Below are 18,744 nucleotides of genomic sequence, written 5' to 3'. Positions count from 1 at the left end.
TGATCAGCTAATGAACTAAAGGGTAGTTGAGAGTGGAGCTAATAATTAGCTAGACTATTAGCTGAGGTGTTTGGACTATCAGCTTGGCTATTTAGATGTCTACAAGTAATTTTAGCAGTTAACTATTAGCTCTCGTGTATTTAAAATACGCCAGAACAAGAGGAAGATAAAAGAGCACTAATTCTGATATTATAGGTAAGATATAGATATTACGGCCTCCTGACGTTGTTGATGTTCGTTTTCTATCCTGTCGATAGCTCATTCATCTAGTGATAAACATCACGCTGGAGTATATTCGTATGTATAATATTGAAGTTTATGTTTCTAAACATCTGCTATAAAACCTGCTAACTACTAGTTCTATTAGCTGGTCTGAAATTGCTAATAGAGTAATAGATAGATGCTAGTTTATATGCGCCTTCAATTTATTGTCTAATAATGTATTAGTAAGTGGATTCAAATAGTCTCTTGCTAAAAATAAGTTATAATAGCTGCTATTTTTTGTGCTGTTTGGTTTACGAAATGTAACATAAAAACCTGCTAACTACTAGTTCTATTAGCTGGTCTGAAATTGCTAATAGAGTAATAGATAGATGCTAGTTTATATGCGCCTTCAATTTATTGTCTAATAATGTATTAGTAAGTGGATTCAAATAGTCTCTTGCTAAAAATAAGTTATAATAGCTGCTATTTTTTGTGCTGTTTGGTTTACGAAATGTAACATAAATGATAATAATAATGATTCACACTCGAATGCCGGTGATAACAAGTTTGAAGAGACCGGTATAGTGTGGTATCTAATTACGGTTGGATTTAAACAAACATGATTTAAAGTTAACGGTTACCCGTTACATTACCAATATATGGCACTTTAGTGTCAGTCAGGTACAATTCTCAACTTTGATTATTTAGTTCTGCTAATATCTTCTTTTTCTAAAAAAAAAAAAGCACAATAGAAGATATCGTTTACAGTACTAACTAGTATGCACACGCAGATAGCGGCCCGGCACGCGGAGCCCCTGACGGAGCAGCAGGCGATGAGCGTCTGCGGTGTGCAGCAGTGGGCGAGGGACGCGGAGGCGGCGTTGGACCACGAGCTGCAAGCGATGCACAGCTCCGTGTCGGAGGCCATCTCCTCCGACGCGGCGGCGCTGCTCTACCCCTACTCCGACGTGCCCGGCTTCATGGCCACCATGTCCCTCGCCATCAGCAAGCTCGCCTCCCTCGAAGCCTTCGTCAGACAAGTAAGCAAAGCTTGGGTGTGTCGTGTGTGTGTTTCTCATGAAACGATACGAGTAACAATAGTCGCCGCGTACATGGGTTACATTGCAGGCGGACGCGCTTAGGCTGCAGACGCTGCACCGGCTGCCGCAGATCCTGACGGCGCGGCAGTCAGCGCGGTGCTTCCTCGCCATCGCCGACTACTCCCACCGCCTCCGCGCGCTCAGCGAACTCTGGCACACCCGGCAAGGACATGAGCGAGCGGCGAGCACCCAGGCGGCCAGGCCCAGCCAGACACCGCCCTACCAAAGTAGAGACGGTTTACTATAGACGTTACAAAGTAGAGATAGTTTCAAAGATACAGATAGAGGTGATCACTGATCAGGAATTCTGATGACCCATGTAACTGTGGAGTATATAAACTAAATAGTGGCTGATCCAGCAGTATCAATATGAATATAAAATAGTACTAGGAAGGAATAATAACTGAAACTGCCAAATTGCCTAGCTGATTGACATGCATGTCAGACAATCAGAAGATGTAGCATTCAAATTGATACATGGTGACAAACAAATATTTTGCAGAACAATTGCCAAATAATGGGGTGCTACATTCTACAATTGTCATGTACAGCCACCCTACCTCCAATCTCAGCGTCACTAAGAGCAGTTAGGTTGGCAGTTACAGAGGGTTCAGCTCATGCCGCAACCCCAAGTTCAGAAATGTCACACAACATAAAGTGCCATCACAAGGATGGCCTCTCTCTCACCTTCTGGTGTTACAATCTATCAAGGGCGTCGACGATGGCCTTGCGGAATGCATCGTTGTGGAGGAAGAAAGAGGAGACATGGCCACCTGTTACCCACCGGACCTCTGAGCCTGGCCATGCCTTCTGGAGCTCCATCACTGAATGTCTGGGAATATAACCATCGTCCTGTAAACAGAGCATATAGCTCCAGATAATTAGAAGAATGCTCCAGACAAATAAGAATACTGCGCAGGAAATCGAATTGTCTGAAATAAGGAGGTAATTTAACCAATCTTCAAAAAATAGGAGTCGTCAAGTAAACTATCAGCTATCAATGTATGTTCCAATTTATCAACATTGCTCAGGCAAGCGAAGGTAACCTGCTGTTTGCTGTACATAACATATCTTACTAAAGGTGTGTTTGAATGCACTAGAGCTAATAGTTAGTTAGCTAAAAAATTGCTAGTGGAATTAGTTAGCTACCTATTAGCTAATTTGCTAAAAAAACTAGCTAATAGTTAAACTATTAGCTAGACTGGATGTCTTCAGCTAATTTTAGCATTTAACTATTAGCTCTAGTGCATTCAAACAAGACCTAAAAGGCATAAACACATATTTTGAATAACTGAGGGTCAAAGTTTATAGTGCTTGACTTTTACGAAAACTAATGCACCCTGCATTTTGAAATCGATAGAACAGTAAAGCAGGCAGTCAGCTAGTGACATAATCTGATCGTGGTTAGTGGTTACTCTGCAAAAGTGCAAAATCATGAAACCAAGTAAAAGACGAGCAGGAAAACGATTATGTTTTTTTAGATAACAAACTGATGCGAGAAGATCATAAAGCTCGGAGAGCATCACTAACCGTTGCACCAACAAAGATGACCGCCTGTGGGTTCTTTGGGACTGGAAATCGAGTGACATCAGTCAAAGACAACACTGACCGTAACCTATCCCTGACTTGTTCGATGGTGATCCCGCTTTTCTGTGCAGCATCTTCTGCCAAAAGTGTTACATCTTGAGTTAATACTGCAGCATCTTTTCTCAAAGCGTCCCAAGCTGTGGCGTATTTGTAGACCCCTTCACAGAAAGGTACCACAGCAGAGTGTGGAGCGAGAAATGGCAGTGTGGCAACTGGAGTAGGATGCAGGGATCCCACCATCGCAGCATGTACTCCACCTGTGACATCAGTGAAGAAACCATTTGAGAAGAATGCAGAAGGGAGCTTGTGAAACAAAACCAGATACCTTTAACAAATAGCCTGCTACATGATTTTTAAGAAGCACTACATTCAGTCATCATGAAAACCAGTAATTTTAACATTGCTTGAATTTTAGTTAATTGGACGTTAAGGATTCACAGAAACGAGTGTCTTTGATTGTGCCCCCCCCCCCCTCCATGGATTGTCGAGTTGGGCATAGGTTACGGGCTAGTGATAGATCCATATACCTCCTTGCCTTTAGGAACTAGTCGATTCCTCAAGAATTTGTCTCAGTTCTTGTGTATATAGTGGAGCTATAGTGCTTCAGGAGTTGGGCATAGGTTAGGGGCTAGTGATAGATCCGTAGACTTCTTTCTTGCCTTTAGGAACTAGTAGTAGTCGATTCCTCAAGAATTTGTCCCAGTTCTTGTGTATATAGTAATAGGTACTTGCGCGTCATTGAGAGAGCGGAAGGGAGGTGAAGGTGGATCGAGAGCCATACCTTCGAAGCTAAGGTGGAGACTTGTTGCAACAGTAGATGAATCATATAGATGGTTCTAGGAGTAAAGTTCCCCCTTCCTAGTTCGTTTCTCCTTGCGCGTTGGAACCTTGCGGAGGAACGTCGGTGACTAGTAGCATAGAACTGTTAGGATCCACGGGTGTCATTGCTGGGGAGTTTGGGCGATTTTCAGTCATTAGGCGCTGGTAGAAAAATTGGCCCCTTTCTGGGTGTGTGGCGGCTAGGGTTGTCGAAAGCGTGGAAGAGTTGGCTTCCATCTCGGCCCCTATATTCGTTAATACAGCACATGTGACCGGGGGCCACAACCACAGGAGGTTTGCACCCCCGATCAGGGCACATGGGTTAGATCCTAGCTCGGTTCCTTGACCGAGTCTGAGGACATATCCAACATGTTCCCCTCTGTTCTCATCTTTCTTATTCTTTAACTTTCTATGTTTCACCATTTGACAAAATGACACATTAAACCCAATGCATTGCAGAGACCAACCACCGAACTAATTGACTAGAACATGCCCCTCTAGATCAAGGTAGGGTAATTTTTTTATCTTGTGAGATGGTTGTTTAATAGCCCCTTGATCTAGAATCATAGGTTTTCCTTTAATTCCATGTCGGCTACGTGCTCTCTAAACACGTTGGGTGGAAGACCTTTTGTGAGTGTTCCTTGACCAAGTCTGAGGACATATCCAACATGCTCCCCTCTGTTCTCAGCTTTCTTATTCTTTAACTTTCTATGTTTCACCATTTGACAAAATGACACATTAAACCCAATGCATTGCAGAGACCAACCACCGAACTAATTGACTAGAACATGCCCCTCTAGATCAAGGTAGGGTATTTTTTTATCTTGTGAGATGGTTGTTTAATAGCCCCTTGATCTAGAATCATAGGTTTTCCTTTAATTCCATGTCGGCTACGTGCTCTCTAAACACGTTGGGTGGAAGACCTTTTGTGAGTGGATATGCTAACATCTTATGGGTTCTGATATGCTCAACTTTAATAGTTCAATCTTGGATCTTCTCCTTAACAACATAACACCTGGCAGCCCCACTTGACATGTTGGAGTAAAATACTTCTGGCTCTGTCATGGACCTTCGGTCCATGGGGATAGCTGTCTTCTCCGGCGAGGTTATACCCCTCTGCCGCAGGCTTGGTTCTAGGGTAGCAGCCCTAGGCGCTTGAGAGGGTCATTGCAAGGGAGAGAGATTAGATTGGTTTGATAATGATCTTTTGCTTGATTTATTCCTTGCTGCTATGCGGCTTATAAATAGCCCTATGACTAACCAACTTCTCCTACAAACTCTCAACTAACTCCTACTTTCTTGGACTTATCTGCTGCTAACTAACTCTCCACAATTCTCTCATCTCAATCTTATTCTCTAGCCTTATCCTAGCTCATCTCAATCTTATTCTCTAGCCTTATCCTAGCCTGGTTGTTGCCTCTCACTCCCTATTATGCCCATGACATCTCCCCCTCCCTTGAGGACCAGCTCGTCCTCGAGCTGCCATAGACTTACCTGACACGACTTAAGGTTAAGCCTTTTACATCTCGGCTTACCTTTATTATTTAAGACGAAAATACAAAATAATTGTGGAATTAAAATATAAATTTGAACTGCAGCTATGTCCTCCTGTCCTCCTGGATCCCAAGGAAAGAGCTGAACTGCGGACTTCACGTTGGATGAAAGGTGAAGGAGGAACCAGCCCTTGGGTCTGTCCAGCACCAAGGCAGTTGCCCGAATGAGGGAGACGACCCTCTTTGGCCGTGCAGGGGGATTGCATACCCAGATCTCGACTTCTGTAGGGGGTTCAAAAAGTATAGACGAGACCTGGTGGTTGGGCGCGCAGGCTGCGAGTTGGTGCAGCGATGAGCTGATCAGCAAGTGCAGCTTCCGCACCGCCCGCCTAACAAGGAAGCCGCGCACTGCGGCTTGCAGGCGCACCACGGCCTGCTCATGTGATGACGGCCATGGGGTGGCCCTGGAGGCCACAGCAAGGTGCTTCTCCCCACGAAGGGACTGTACCTGGCGGCGTGCCAGGAACCCTCGCGCTGCCGCCTGAAGCCGCACCGCTGCTTGGAGTTCCTTCTCTGTCTTCTCCTTGTAGCGGTGGAACATCACAACGAATTGATCCCACTTCTCTTCGAGCCGAGTGAATGCATCTAGAGTTGGAGAGGGCGGGTGGGAGGGCGTTGCGGCGGCAAATGGCGCGGCGGCTGGTGGTGGTGAGGGATGGGCGGCTGGTGGTGGTGAGGATAACCTGGCTTTGATACCAGGTGTCATGGACCTTCGGTCCATGGGATAGCTGTCTTCTCCGGCGAGGTTATACCCCTCTGCCGCAGGCTTGGTTCTAGGGTAGCAGCCCTAGGCGCTTGAGAAGGTCATTGCAAGGGAGAGAGAGAGATTGGTTTGGTAATGATCTTTTGCTTGATTTATTCCTTGCTGCTATGCGGCTTATAAATAGCCCTATGACTAACCAACTTCTCCTACAAACTCTCAACTAACTCCTACTTTCTTGGACTTATCTGCTGCTAACTAACTCTCCACAATTCTCTCATCTCAATCTTATTCTCTAGCCTTATCCTAGCTCATCTCAATCTTATTCTCTAGCCTTATCCTAGCCTGGCTGTTGCCTCTCACTCCCTATTATGCCCATGACAGGCTCATTGTTACATTATATTCTCAGTGGTCTTTCTATGCTATCTGCCGCTCTTAATCCAGGTGCAAATTTCTTTACCCATATTGCCTGTCGAGTTGCCTCATATGTTGCAACAAAATTAGCATGCATTGTTCGACGATGCAACAACTGTCTGTTCGCAACTCTTCCAATAAATAACCCCTAGCAATTGTGAAGATATATCTAGAAGTGGATTTCAATGTATGAACACAACCTACTCAACCGACGTCTAAATACTCGACTATGTCAAGGGAACTAGATCTTTTATATGTAAGCATGATGACTTTTGTTCCTTGCAAATGTCTGAGAGCCTTCTTAATTGCTTTCTAGTGCTCTATGTCTGGATTAACTTGATATCTACCAAGCATCTCGGTTGTAAATGCTAAGTCAAAGCAAGTACAAATTTGAGCATATATAATGCTTCCGGTAGTTGAAGCATATAGTACTAACTTCATCTGGTCTTTCTTATACTGATTCTCGGGACATTGATAATTCCCAAACTTATCACCCTTGACTATTAGGCGTAGGCGAGGGCCTACACTTGTGCATATCATACCTCTTTAATAATTTTTTATGTATGCTTTCTGTGAAAGTCCTAATATACCTCTGTTTCTGTCTTTGTGAAGTTCTATTCCTAGTACATAGGAGAGGCTTCTCCCATGTCTTCCATATAAAATATGAGAAAAGAAACCTCTTTGTTTCTAACAGCAGGTTCTTATCACTGCTAGCCAGTAGAATGTCATCTACATACAAAACTAGGAAGATATACTTTCTATTCTTAAACTTCACATAAATGCAATTGTCTTCCTTGTTTTCTTCAAAATCGTACTTTCTTAGTCTCAACAAACTTGAGGTACCACTATCTAGAAGCTTCATTTAATCCATCAATGTACTTCCTTAAGTCGCATCCGATATTTTCCCTTGTGACAAAACCCTTAGGTTGTATCATGTAGACATTTTCTAGCAATTCTCCATTCAAGAATGATGTATTTACATCAATTAGATGGGAGTTCTAAATTATAATGTGTAGATAGTGTCATGATTATCCTGAATGAGTCTTTATTTGAGACAGGTGAGAAGGTTTCATTGTAACACATTACTTCTCTCTAAGTAAATCCTCTGGCTACAAGCTTAGCTTTATATCTTTCTACATTCCCTCTAGAGTCACATTTGGTTTTATAGTCCCACTTGCAGCCTGCTGTTTTGGCTCCTTTGGGAATGACCTTTAGGTCACAAACTTCATTTATTCTCATAGGCTGCAATTCATTCTTCATGGCAGAAAACTACTTGGATGAGTTTGGACTTCTCATGGCTTCTTCATAAGCAGTGGGATCTCCTTCAGAGTCAATATCCCAACTAACATATATCTCGCAATCTTTTGTTTCTTCACTAGCACATATTTCATAATTATCAGAGATCACAGATCTTCTGACTCTCTGAGGCCTTAAAGGCACATCATTCTCATCATTTCGAGGGTTCTAGGGTTGCTCCAATGGTGAATCATCAAGCACAACTTCATTCTCTTGTTCTGAGGGCTCCTGTAACTGGTGCCAAAAGCTTAGACACTACAAGAGCTAATGCAGCTTGCTCATTAATTGTCGTGCTCAATGATCAACATTCGTAGCAGGGATTTCATTTACAGTTTAGAGAAATTGATGGTGAAACCTACTCTGCAGGTCTATGCGGCCTACTCTGCAGGTAGAAACGCTTAACCAATCCTGGTTGCTATTCTCACATGGTAATCAGAGCCTCTCCTCTACCCTAACCCTAGCCGCCATTTATCACCAATTCGAGCAATGGCGTCCAGCTCCCAAACCGCTATGCGAACACCCCTTCTAGGGCAAATTGTTGCCGTAAAACTCAACAAGACGAACCATGTGCTATGGAGAGCGCAGGTTCTGCCCATCATCAGAGACGCTCAACTGCGAGGATACCTTGATGGTTCCCTTGCCGCGCCTGAGGAGAAGATTCCCAACAAGTCTGATGGCAAGACCACGGAAGATATCAATCCGGAATTTATCCGGTGGACCGCGCTTGAGCAGCAGGTCCTAGGCTTCCTCATGACGACCATGACTCTAGAAGTCATGTGTTGTACCACACCCAAAGATGTGTGGTCTCTCCTAGAGCAAACCTACGTGTCACAGTCTCGCACACGAACTGTCAACACGCGAATTGCTCTAGCTACTACTCGGAAAGGTAACATGGTTGTTTCTGAGTATATCACCAAGATGAAATCTCTTGCAGATGAGATGGATCTACCAAGCAGGCTATCGATGATGAAGAACTAGTCTCGTATATACTAACGAGATCAGATGAAGAATTTAATCCACTTGTCTCAGCCATTGTTTCTCGTGTGGAACCTGTCTCGGTCGGGGATGTCCATTCTCAGCTTCTCAGCTTTGAGAACAGGGTGGAACTGCTTCACAGAGGAATACAAGCTTCGGTCAATACTGCTCGTCATGGTCGTGGTAGATATGGACCTCGTGGTCGTGGTCGTAATGGTCCTGGCCGTGGCAAAGGAGGTCCTGGTCATAGTGCCCAAAGAATGGTGCCATCAGATGCTAGAAAGTCTGACATCATATGTCAGGTTTGTGAGAAGACTGGAATACTGCTCTTGATTGCTGGTGGAGATTTGATGAGAACTCCTCCAACAACAAGACTGCTGCAGCTGCTACCCACAGCCATGGTGCTGCCGCTGTGGTTATGGCGTTGATACAAACTGGTACACTGATACTGCTGCAACAGAAAACATCACCTCAGAACTGGAAAAGTTGACAGGCCAAAACGCATACAAGGGACCAGATCAGATCCTCACAGTCAGCGGGCAGGTATGAACATTAGCAATATTGGTAATGCTGTTATTGATACCCCTGCTAAATCCTTGCATCTCAAGTGGTTTTCGATGAAGCAGTCCTCTCTTTCACCAAATTGCATGCTAATGCTGGTGCGCGCCTACAGGCTGAGATTAATCTTCTCCCTTCCACCTTGCTACCTTTATCTAACTTTGAAAATAGGGGACATCAATTTACAGCTACTTCCTTATTGCCTAATGATCATCCAGTTGGCACTAATGCAAATACTCCTGGAGATATATGTACTAATGTGCGGGACTCAGATGCAAGCAAGGCTCAGGAGGTTCTAGTACATACAGCACCATTTTCTCATCACTCTGCCTCAGCCCCACGACCTGCTGCTGCACAACGTGACAAGGTGTATGAACACAAGCCAACACCAAGCATTGTCTATCAGCGTCGGCATAAAATGTGGGAGCATATTACTGCACAATCTCATGCAGCATCTGAACCTGCAGTTGATGAACCTCCAGAAGCAGCATCTGATACTACTGCAGCAGGTCTAGAACCTGTAGAAGATGAGAACCCAGCACCTGGTATGTCTGGAAGTTCAGAATCAATGTTGTCTCCTATTCTCTACAAAAATCAGCGTCCTCGTACAAGGCTCCAAGACGGAACTGTGCCTCGAATCTGATATTGATGTCTTACTAATACTGGAGAACCAGAAGGTTTGTCTGAAGCTCTAGCTGATAAAAATTGGAGACCTGCTATGAATGCTGAATTTGATGCTCTAGTTAAGAACAACACTTGGCATCTAGTTCCACAAAAGGGAGTGAAAAATGTTATAGATTGTAAATGGGTATACAAAATTAAAACAAAAGCAGATAACACCCTTGATAGGTACAAGGCTAGATTGGTAGCCAAAGGATTTAAACAGCGGTATGGCATAGATTATGAAGATACTTTTAGTCCGGTTGTCAAGGCAGCAACTATTAGAGTCATCTTATCCTTAGCAGTATCCGGAGGCTGGTCATTGAGGCAGCTAGATGTACAGAATGTGTTCCTTCATGGCATTCTAGAGGAGGATGTTTGCATGAAATAGCCACCGGGATTTGAAGATAAGTTGAGACAAAATCATGTTTGTAAACTCGATAAGGCCATTTATGGACTCAAACAAGCACCAAGGGCTTGGTATTCAAGACTCAGTGAAAAGTTGGTGAAACTGGGTTTTCAGGCTTCCAAATCTGATACTTCTCTGCTCTTTTACAACAAGGGAGGCATCACTATTTTTATGCTTGTTTATGTAGATGACATCATTGTTGCTAGTTCCTCTCAAGAAGCAATAGATGCAATGCTCAATGGTCTGATCGGATTTTGCCTTGAAAGATATTGGCCAGCTTTCCCTTGCAGATATTTGGGACTGCCCTTATCCTTGCATAAGTTGTCCAAACAGCAGTTCCAACCAATTGTTGAGAAGATTGCTGATCAGCTCCCCAATTGGAAGGCTGATCTAATGACTAGAGCTGGGAAGAGAGTACAGGTTCAGCATGTTCTCACAAGTATGATGGTGTACCATACCATGGCAGTTGATATTCCAAAATGGGGTCTAGATGCTTTTCATAAAATTCGCAGGGGTTTTCTTTGGAGGGGCCGGAAGGAAGCAAGAGGAGGTCACTGCCTCGTGGCTTGGGGAAGAGTCTGTCGTCCACTGTATCTTGGTAGGATTGGAATATCTAGTTTCCCAGAGCTATGTTGGGCCCTTCGAATGAGATGGCTCTGGTTGCAGAAGACAGATCCCACAAGCCCATGGTCTGATCTCCCCATTAAAGTTCCTGGAAAGGCTAGAGCTTTCTTTACAGATGTGGTCCTCACTGAAGTGGGAGATGGCACAAATACAAAATTTGGAAGGATAAGTGGCTACATGGTAAGAGAATTGAGGACCTTGCTCTAAGTTTATTTACTATTATACCCAAGAGGTTCATCAATAGTAGGGCAGTATGAGGCAATTACAGACAGAAAATGGATCTCTGATATTAAAGGACCACAGACAGTGGGAGTCTTAACAAAATATCTTCAGTTATGGGATATGATTTCAGGATGGCAGCTGCAGTCTGAGGTTGAGGATAGACATGTTTTCAGTATTGCTCCAAGCGGCACCTATCAGCTAAGTCTGCTTATGAAGGGTTATTTCTGGGGTCTGTGGCTTTTCCTCATTACAAGGGAATTTGGAAAACTTGGGCCTTGCCAAAATGTCATTTCTTCATTTGACTGGTTGCTCAAAAAAGAGTCTGGACAGCAGATAGACTTGCTAAAAGAGGGTTGAACCATCCTGAGAAGTGCCTCCTTTGTGATCAAGAGGATGAAACTTTACATCATCTCCTTGTTACCTGTTCTTTCTCGAGGGAATTCTGGTATCTGCTACTAAGGAAATTTGGTCTGCATTCTCTTGCTCCACAACCGGATGTTGACTCATATTTGGGTTGGTGGGAAGAGGTGGGGGCTGTTGTTAATGGACTCACCAAAAAAGGACTTGACTCCCTTATCATCCTGGGAGCCTGGATTTTGTGGAACCATAGAAATAAATGTGTCTTTGATGGCTGCAGCCCAAATGTTATCATGAGTCTTAGAGCTGCTGATGAGGAAAGAAAAAATGGGAGATTTCTTGTGCCAAGGGTCTTTCCCATTTGGTAGCACCATTAGCTGAGAATTAAGGAGGGCTTTTTTGTTTCCTTTGGTAGCTATCCTATTTTGATGGATTTTTTTTATGTATGCTTGCTACTGGCCTCCGTAGGGAGGCCTCATATATAATGGGGCGCAGTTCTCCTGCTCTTTAGAGAGAGAGAAAAAGATATTGGCCAGCTACATTATTTTCTTGGTATTGAAGTTCAGAAGGTAAAAGATGGTATTCATCTTGCTCAAACCAAGTATAAAAAAAAGGGCGTACCTAGTGTCGTAGACTTCCCACACTGTGCGGGGTCTAGGGAAGGGTATCTTTAAGCGCCAAGCCTTACCCGCATCAGCTCGCGCAAAAACCTGGAGGTTAAGACCGAGTCACGGTCCGACACCATGGACTGCGGCACGCCGTGAAGGCGAACGATGTCGGTGAAGAAAGCTTGAGCCATGCTCACGGCGGAGTACGGGTGCGCCAAGGGGAGGAAGTGGCAGTATTTGTTGAACCTGTCCACCACAGTCAAGATGACAGACTTGCCACGCACTTTAAAAAGCGCCTCGACGAAGTCCAGTGCCACGTCCGTCCAGACCCCCGTGGCACTGGTAGAGGTAGGAGGAGGCCGACAGGGTGGAGGTGCTCTGATTTATAGCGCTGGCATGTGGAGCACACTCGTACAAAGTCCTGCACAATCCGTTTCATGTTAGGAAAATGGAAATTGCGCCTGATCCGATGCAAGGTGTGTTGGACGCCCTCATGTCCCGCATCATGGACCGCCAACAGCAGTTCCTGAAGGAGTGGGGAGGCCGGCGGAACATACAGCCGCCCGCTGTACTGTAGCAGATCGTCGACGATCGCCCATGGCAGGGCCTTGGAGCCGGCATGGACCTCATCGCGGAGGGCGACCAGCGCTGGGTCGGTGCGCTACTCCTGGCGCAAGCGTGCGACGAAGTCGAAGCGGGGGGCCAAAAGCATCAAAACAGCCCCTTCGTCTGGAGTGTCGCGGCGGGAGAGGGCATCCACCACCGCGTTCGCTGTCCCCGGCTTGTGCTCAACCGCGAAGTCGAAACCAAGAAGTTTCCCTGCCCAATGGTGTTGAGGAATCGTCGCAAGCCGTTGTCCAACAGGTACTTGAGGCTGAAGTGATCGGTCTTGATGACGAAGTGGCGGCCCCAGAGGTACGGCCTCCAGTGACGAACGGCGTGGACGAGGCCGATGAGCTCCCGCTCGTATGCAGCGAGCGCGCGGTGCCGGGGCGCAACGGGCCTGCTAAAGTAGGCGATAGGGTGGCTCTCCTGGATCAAGACCACCTCGAAGCCGTGGGAGGACGCATCGCACTCGACGATGAAGCGCTTGGTGAAGTCAGACATGGCGAGGACCGGGGCAGCAGTGACGGCGCCCTTGAGGGCCTCGAACGCTGCCTTTGCCTCGGTGCTCCAAGCGAAGCCATCCTTCTTGAGCAGGGCGGTGAGCGGCGCGACGATGGTGCCATAATTGTGGACGAATTTGCGGTGACGAGGAACCCGCGCACCGCCCGCACCGATCGTGGCACCGGCCACTCCTGTACGGCCAGGACCTTCGACGAATCCATAGCCACGCCAGTCGCCGAGATGACATGACCAAGATAGGCCACTGACGTGGCGCCAAACGCGCACTTAGCGCGCTTGACGAACAGTTGGTGGCGCTGGAGCTCGATGAAGACGGTGCGGATATGGCGAAGATGGTCGTCCCACGTCGTACTGTAGATCAAAATGTCATAAAAAACAGTACGAACCGCCGTAGGAAGGGGCGCAGGACTCATTCACGAGTGCTTGGAATGTCGCCGACACATTGCACAGCCCGAACGACATCACCAAGAAGTCATAGATACCGTCGTGGGTACGAAACGCCGTCTTGTGCACATTGCCCGGCCGCATGCGCACTTGGTGGTAGCCGGAGCGCAAGTCCAGCTTGGTGAAGAAGCGCGCGCTATGGAGCTCGTCGACCACCGGGATCGAGAAGGCATCCTTGACGGTGAGGGCGTTGAGGGCGCGGTAGTCGACGCAGAAACACCACGACCCGTCCGGTTTCTTGATGAGGAGGACCGGGGATGAGAACGTGGAGTCGCTGCGGCGCACGATCCCTTGGTCAATCATCGTGGCGCATTGCCGCTCGAGCTTGTCCTTGTGGGCCGCCGAGTATCGATAGGGTCGGACGACGACTGGTGCTGAACCGGGCTTGAGGATGATGGCGTGGTGGCGACCGCGCTTGGGCGGCAACCCCGTCGGTTCCACGAACATGGCATCGAAAGCCGCGAGGACCTCGTCGAGGAGTGAAGCCGGCGTAGAAGTAGCCGCAAGCAGTGGCGCCCAGACCGCCGCCACATTCGACCAGCGGATGGTGTTGCCGAGGCGCTGGAACGACATGGTACGCGCCTGAAAGTCCCGGACAACGGCCCAAAGGTGACCACCACTGGGTCCCAAGGACAAGGTCATACCCTGCCAAGGGCATGACGTAGAGGTCGACGATGAACTCGTGGCCCCTAATGACGAGGAACGCCTGCCAAAGCACCCCAGGGCACGTGACATGTTCCCCGTTGGCAACAGTCGTCGTGAGACATGGGCGAGGCTGGACCGGCATTCCCGTGCGCCGTGCTGCCTCCTCGCTGATGAAATTGTGGGTGGAGCCGGTGTCGAGTAGCGCCACCGGCGTGGCAGCGCCAAGTGAGACGGCGACCTGCATAGTGTTGCAGATGCAAGCCCGCTACTGCCCGCAAGGAAAAAACAGGAGCCTCGTCCGCCAAACCGTCAGCAGCCGCGTCAGCTTCCGCGAGCTCGACGCCATCGATGTAGAATAGGCGGCGGCAGACTCGGTTGTGCCCACGAGAATACTTCTCGTTGCAGTTGTAGCAGAGGCCCAGGCGACGTCGTTTGTCTTGCTCCTCCTAGGAAAGCCACCGCGCCGGGTTACCAACCACCGTGGCCTGGGACGAGCGCTCTCCTTGCTAATTCCCCACTAGGTAGTCGTAGATGGTTCTAGGAGTGGAATTCCCCGCTTCCTAATTTGTTTCTCCTTCCGTGTTTGGACCTTAGGGAGGAAAGTTGGTGACCGATGGCATAGTTATCGAAGAGGTTGGGCGATTTCCGATCACTAAGGCGCTAGTAGGAAGTTTGGATCCTTTATGGGTGTGTGATGGCTAGAGTTGTCGAAAGCGCAGAAGCATTGGCTTCCGTGTCAGCCCCTTTCCTCATTAATATAACGCTTGTGAGCGAGGGCCACAAGCCCACAACCACAACAGATTTGCACCCCTGATCAGGGCACGTGGGTTAGATCTTGGCTCGGTCCCTTGACGGAGTCTGAGGACATATCCAACAGCTAGGACTAACCTGATTAGTCCAAGCTAGGGTCGTTCCTTCGTGTATTTTGTTTCAAGTGTTTGTTATTTTTTTCCTAGTCTTTAAGGTCACCCTTTCATATTCTCTTTTGAGATAAGGGACCCTCTAAACAAACAAACGTAGATCTACTACGTGTTCAGAAAAAATAAAAGGAAAACCAATATTACATACCCATGCTGAGCCCACATATGCCCATCTTGCCGTAACCAGCCTCATTCTGCAGCCAGTACAGGAGACTGCGAGCTTCATCAATTGTGGCTTTCCCTAGAAGTAACAGATCACTAACACACTGGAGCTTTGCACCACGCTGCATGCTAGGACGTCGCTGTCCATAATAGGGGCTGTGGTTCATGAGATATGAGATCTCAGCGAACAGCGGATTAGAAAAAATCATACAAAAGAATGCAAGCAACGCACCTCTCAAGAACCATAGTTGCAATATTGTTCTTAAGAAGAGGCCCACCCAGCCGAAGCCTGCGCTCAAATGTGTGATCACCAGTGCCTATAATATTTCAGAAAATGAGATTGATTCATTACATGCGAGTAAAGGATAACTTTATGATACTGCTCAGGTGTTCATGAACTAATGAAACTTACAATAAAAGAAGACTAGTAATTGTTCAAGTCTAGCACTTGGAAGTCAGAAAAAACTATCTTGAAAAAAGATATGGATTGTCAAAGAGGAATGTTAAAGTTGGCAGTGCTACAAAGCCAGCAGACAATACATTCATATAGCATTCTACTACCAAAAATCTTTTTAAAAAACAAAAATGCATACAAGCCAAACAATCATATCAGAAAATGTTTTCATAACCTACGCCGCACTAGGGAACAGATAAGGAAACTACAAAATCATGTACCTGCAAGATGGACCACACATGACATCTTCTCAGGTGTAACATTTTTAGGGGTAAGAAAAGCAACTCTTGCATTGTGACTCTCAGGTGGCAATGCATCGATTAGTCGCTCATCACATGTAGTCCTGAAAACTCCTTCTCGCAGACAAGAATTGTTTGTCTCCCATACTGTTTTCCACATTGGCTGCACAGCAGTTGGTGGCCAGTTTTGGCAACGTGCCTCGGGAAACAACTGCTTCACCATCTTCTCTAGCAAATCAAGTTTGGTACCTCCCCATCCTTTTGAGAAAAATGGTGTTCCTAGTTTGGTGCGATGAAGAAGTGTTCCATATATGTGGTCCAGTACATAATGAACTAACCCAAGATTAACTGATACCATGTCCACTGGTTAGATAAACCTGATTCCCCAAACCTTCTTTTTATACAATTACAAGACCAAGATATGCCTGCAAAATAAAAGTAACAAGAATCAAGGTTTAGCATAGTTTAGGAAATTCAATGCTGCAGGAACACTTAGCGGAAGGACGGTCTGCACTGCAGTATATCACAGTCACACAGTGAAGGCTCATACAGTTGATTTTGACAAGTTTCGACCCAAAACATTTTTGCAGGTTATATTCAGATGAACACATTGGTTAAGTCAATAGGCGTAATTACAGCAGGATGAAGCCGTTAAGCAGAAAATTGTCCAAGTCTGTCAAAAGTTACAGGCAATGGCAATGGCAAGTGGTCTGATTCTCTTGGAGACAAGAGATGAAGCCGGATTTATTTCCATTACCTAAACCCTAAACACGAATTAAGCACTCAACAGATATATAGAGCAGTGAGCTACAAAAGCTGTCTACATTTGGATACAACCAGAAACCATAATAAGAGTAGAGAACTGCTAAGGGCCAAAGCCAAACTAGAGTGGTCGGTTCTGAAATTGGAATGACCAACCAACGTTTTTGTGAAATACAAAGTACCAAATATTCTGAACATTTCTTAAAAGGAAGATGACATGGTTTTGATACATTTGGTGACTCAAATGTCATAGATATAAAAAAAAGGAAAACATTGCTTTATTTGAGACATGCTTTGCTTGTGTTGATCCGTTTCAAGTACACATGACAGTTGTTTCGAAGGAATAATAGAACAGGTGAACTAGTCTAGTGCGCCACTTTCAGGAGACCAGAATTCACTTGACGTCCCGTTTGGATCCTTGGGATTGAATTACATTCTAATAAGGCCCCGTTTGTTTCCTTTCATTTTGAGGAATTGGAATATTACTAATAGAATAGACTATTTTTTTAGAATATGACATTCCACCACTTTCCAAAGTTATCATATCAGCCTATCTCAAATCCATGGGGTGAGAGATGAAAATTGATTCTATAGATTTGCATGCTATTTTTCCGATGTACAACTTATAATACACTCTTCTACTTGCGCCGCTATAACATAAATATAGTATATAACTATCTCTCTCATATGATTTAGGATAATATGCAAATATATTACATATATAAATATATAAACTTAATTAGTTTTGTCTAAATTATAATCATTAAAATGGAATTCAAATCTAACGAAACAAACGGGACGTAATAGTAATTTAGACACATATCAATTAAGCTAATTCGGTTTTATACAAAATATATTTGTATACTATTATTAGCAAGATGACAGAGATATTTATGTGTTATATTTTTACTATAGATGAGTGACCGAAGAGCGTCCTATAATTTATAGAGTAGAAACAAATTCTACTGATACAGAAAATCATTTCCAATCCTCCACCCATGATACATAAAATCATTTCCCATCTTGCACCCCATGAATTTGAGATAGACATGATACATAAAATCATTTCTCATCCTGCACCCCATGAATTTGAGATAGACTTATATCTGAACTTTGGAAAGTGGTGGAATGCAAAATTTCAGACTAAATAGGTTACTTTATTAAGTACATTCCAATTCCTCTAAAATAAATGGATCCAAACACCCCTAGGGAAATTCAGGATAATGTAGCGTCATTTCATCTCATGCAATTACCACAACCACAACCTAGGCATCACGGACAGCGAAAACAACAAATTTTGCATACAGGAGCGCATCTAATTGAGATAGATCCAGATTCCATAACAAATCCGATTAAACTCACCAACAAACGTCCGGACTCCGGAAGAAAGATGCAATGCAATGCAGGTGCTCAGACATGCTCTCCCCAGCAAACACATAACATCAACACATTGATTTCAAAATTATGAGGAGTCCACAAGGCCGCACCTCGGGATGAACGCGACGGGGAGCAGGCGACGATGAGACGGCAGAAGACCGCGAGGCCACCTCGGCACCCGGCGGAACACGAATACCACTCCGGCACACTCAGTAACGAACCCGAGGGCGAAGGGGGGGGGGGGGGGGGGGGGGGGGGGGGGGATGGCCCTTTTTTCTGCGTGATATAGGGACAACCCGGGCCAAGATCCACGGCGGATGCCGCGACAGAACGCGGGTTGTGGGCAGCGCGACACGAGCAGGACGACCCCGCCAAGAAACCAAGAAGACAGGGTCGCAAGAGACGGCGGGCGCGCCCACTGATGGGAGCTGGATCGCGCTGGCCTGCACCGCTGCACGGTTTGCTCTCTCTGTGTCTGGCACAGGAGCTTCACGGATTCCCTGTGCGCAGCTGAAACCAAGAAGAAGATG

The 18,744-nt window shown here is 45.9% G+C and overlaps 2 protein-coding genes and 1 non-coding gene across 6 annotated transcripts in view; 2 read left to right on the top strand and 1 right to left on the bottom strand.

The window, feature by feature from the left end:
* Positions 1-1,834, top strand: part of LOC103626859 (transcription factor TGAL9) — a 12,950-nt gene extending 11,116 nt beyond the window's left edge. For all 4 annotated transcript variants that reach the window (XM_008647217.4, XM_008647216.4, XM_035959119.1 and 1 more), the window contains exons 9-10: positions 996-1,244; positions 1,333-1,834. In XM_008647217.4, the coding sequence (XP_008645439.1) occupies positions 996-1,244; positions 1,333-1,551 (468 nt within the window). In that variant the 3' untranslated portion in view covers positions 1,552-1,834. The remainder of the gene's footprint in view (positions 1-995; positions 1,245-1,332) is intronic.
* Positions 1,616-18,744, bottom strand: LOC100276119 (uncharacterized). Its single transcript, NM_001371532.1, is given in 6 exon segments — positions 1,616-2,156; positions 2,835-3,148; positions 15,369-15,538; positions 15,615-15,699; positions 16,058-16,500; positions 18,325-18,744. Coding segments are annotated over 5 exon segments (1,101 nt in total). The 5' UTR covers positions 16,434-16,500; positions 18,325-18,744; the 3' UTR covers positions 1,616-2,000.
* On the top strand, positions 8,630-8,768 carry LOC111589416 (small nucleolar RNA Z247). The gene has a single exon (XR_004849841.1). It is a non-coding gene; the product is annotated as a small nucleolar RNA Z247 (small nucleolar RNA).

The sequence above is a fragment of the Zea mays genome, chromosome 5 (assembly GCF_902167145.1).
Source record: "Zea mays cultivar B73 chromosome 5, Zm-B73-REFERENCE-NAM-5.0, whole genome shotgun sequence".
NCBI lineage: Eukaryota > Viridiplantae > Streptophyta > Magnoliopsida > Poales > Poaceae > Zea > Zea mays.
This window is presented reverse-complemented; position numbering and strand designations above follow the sequence as displayed.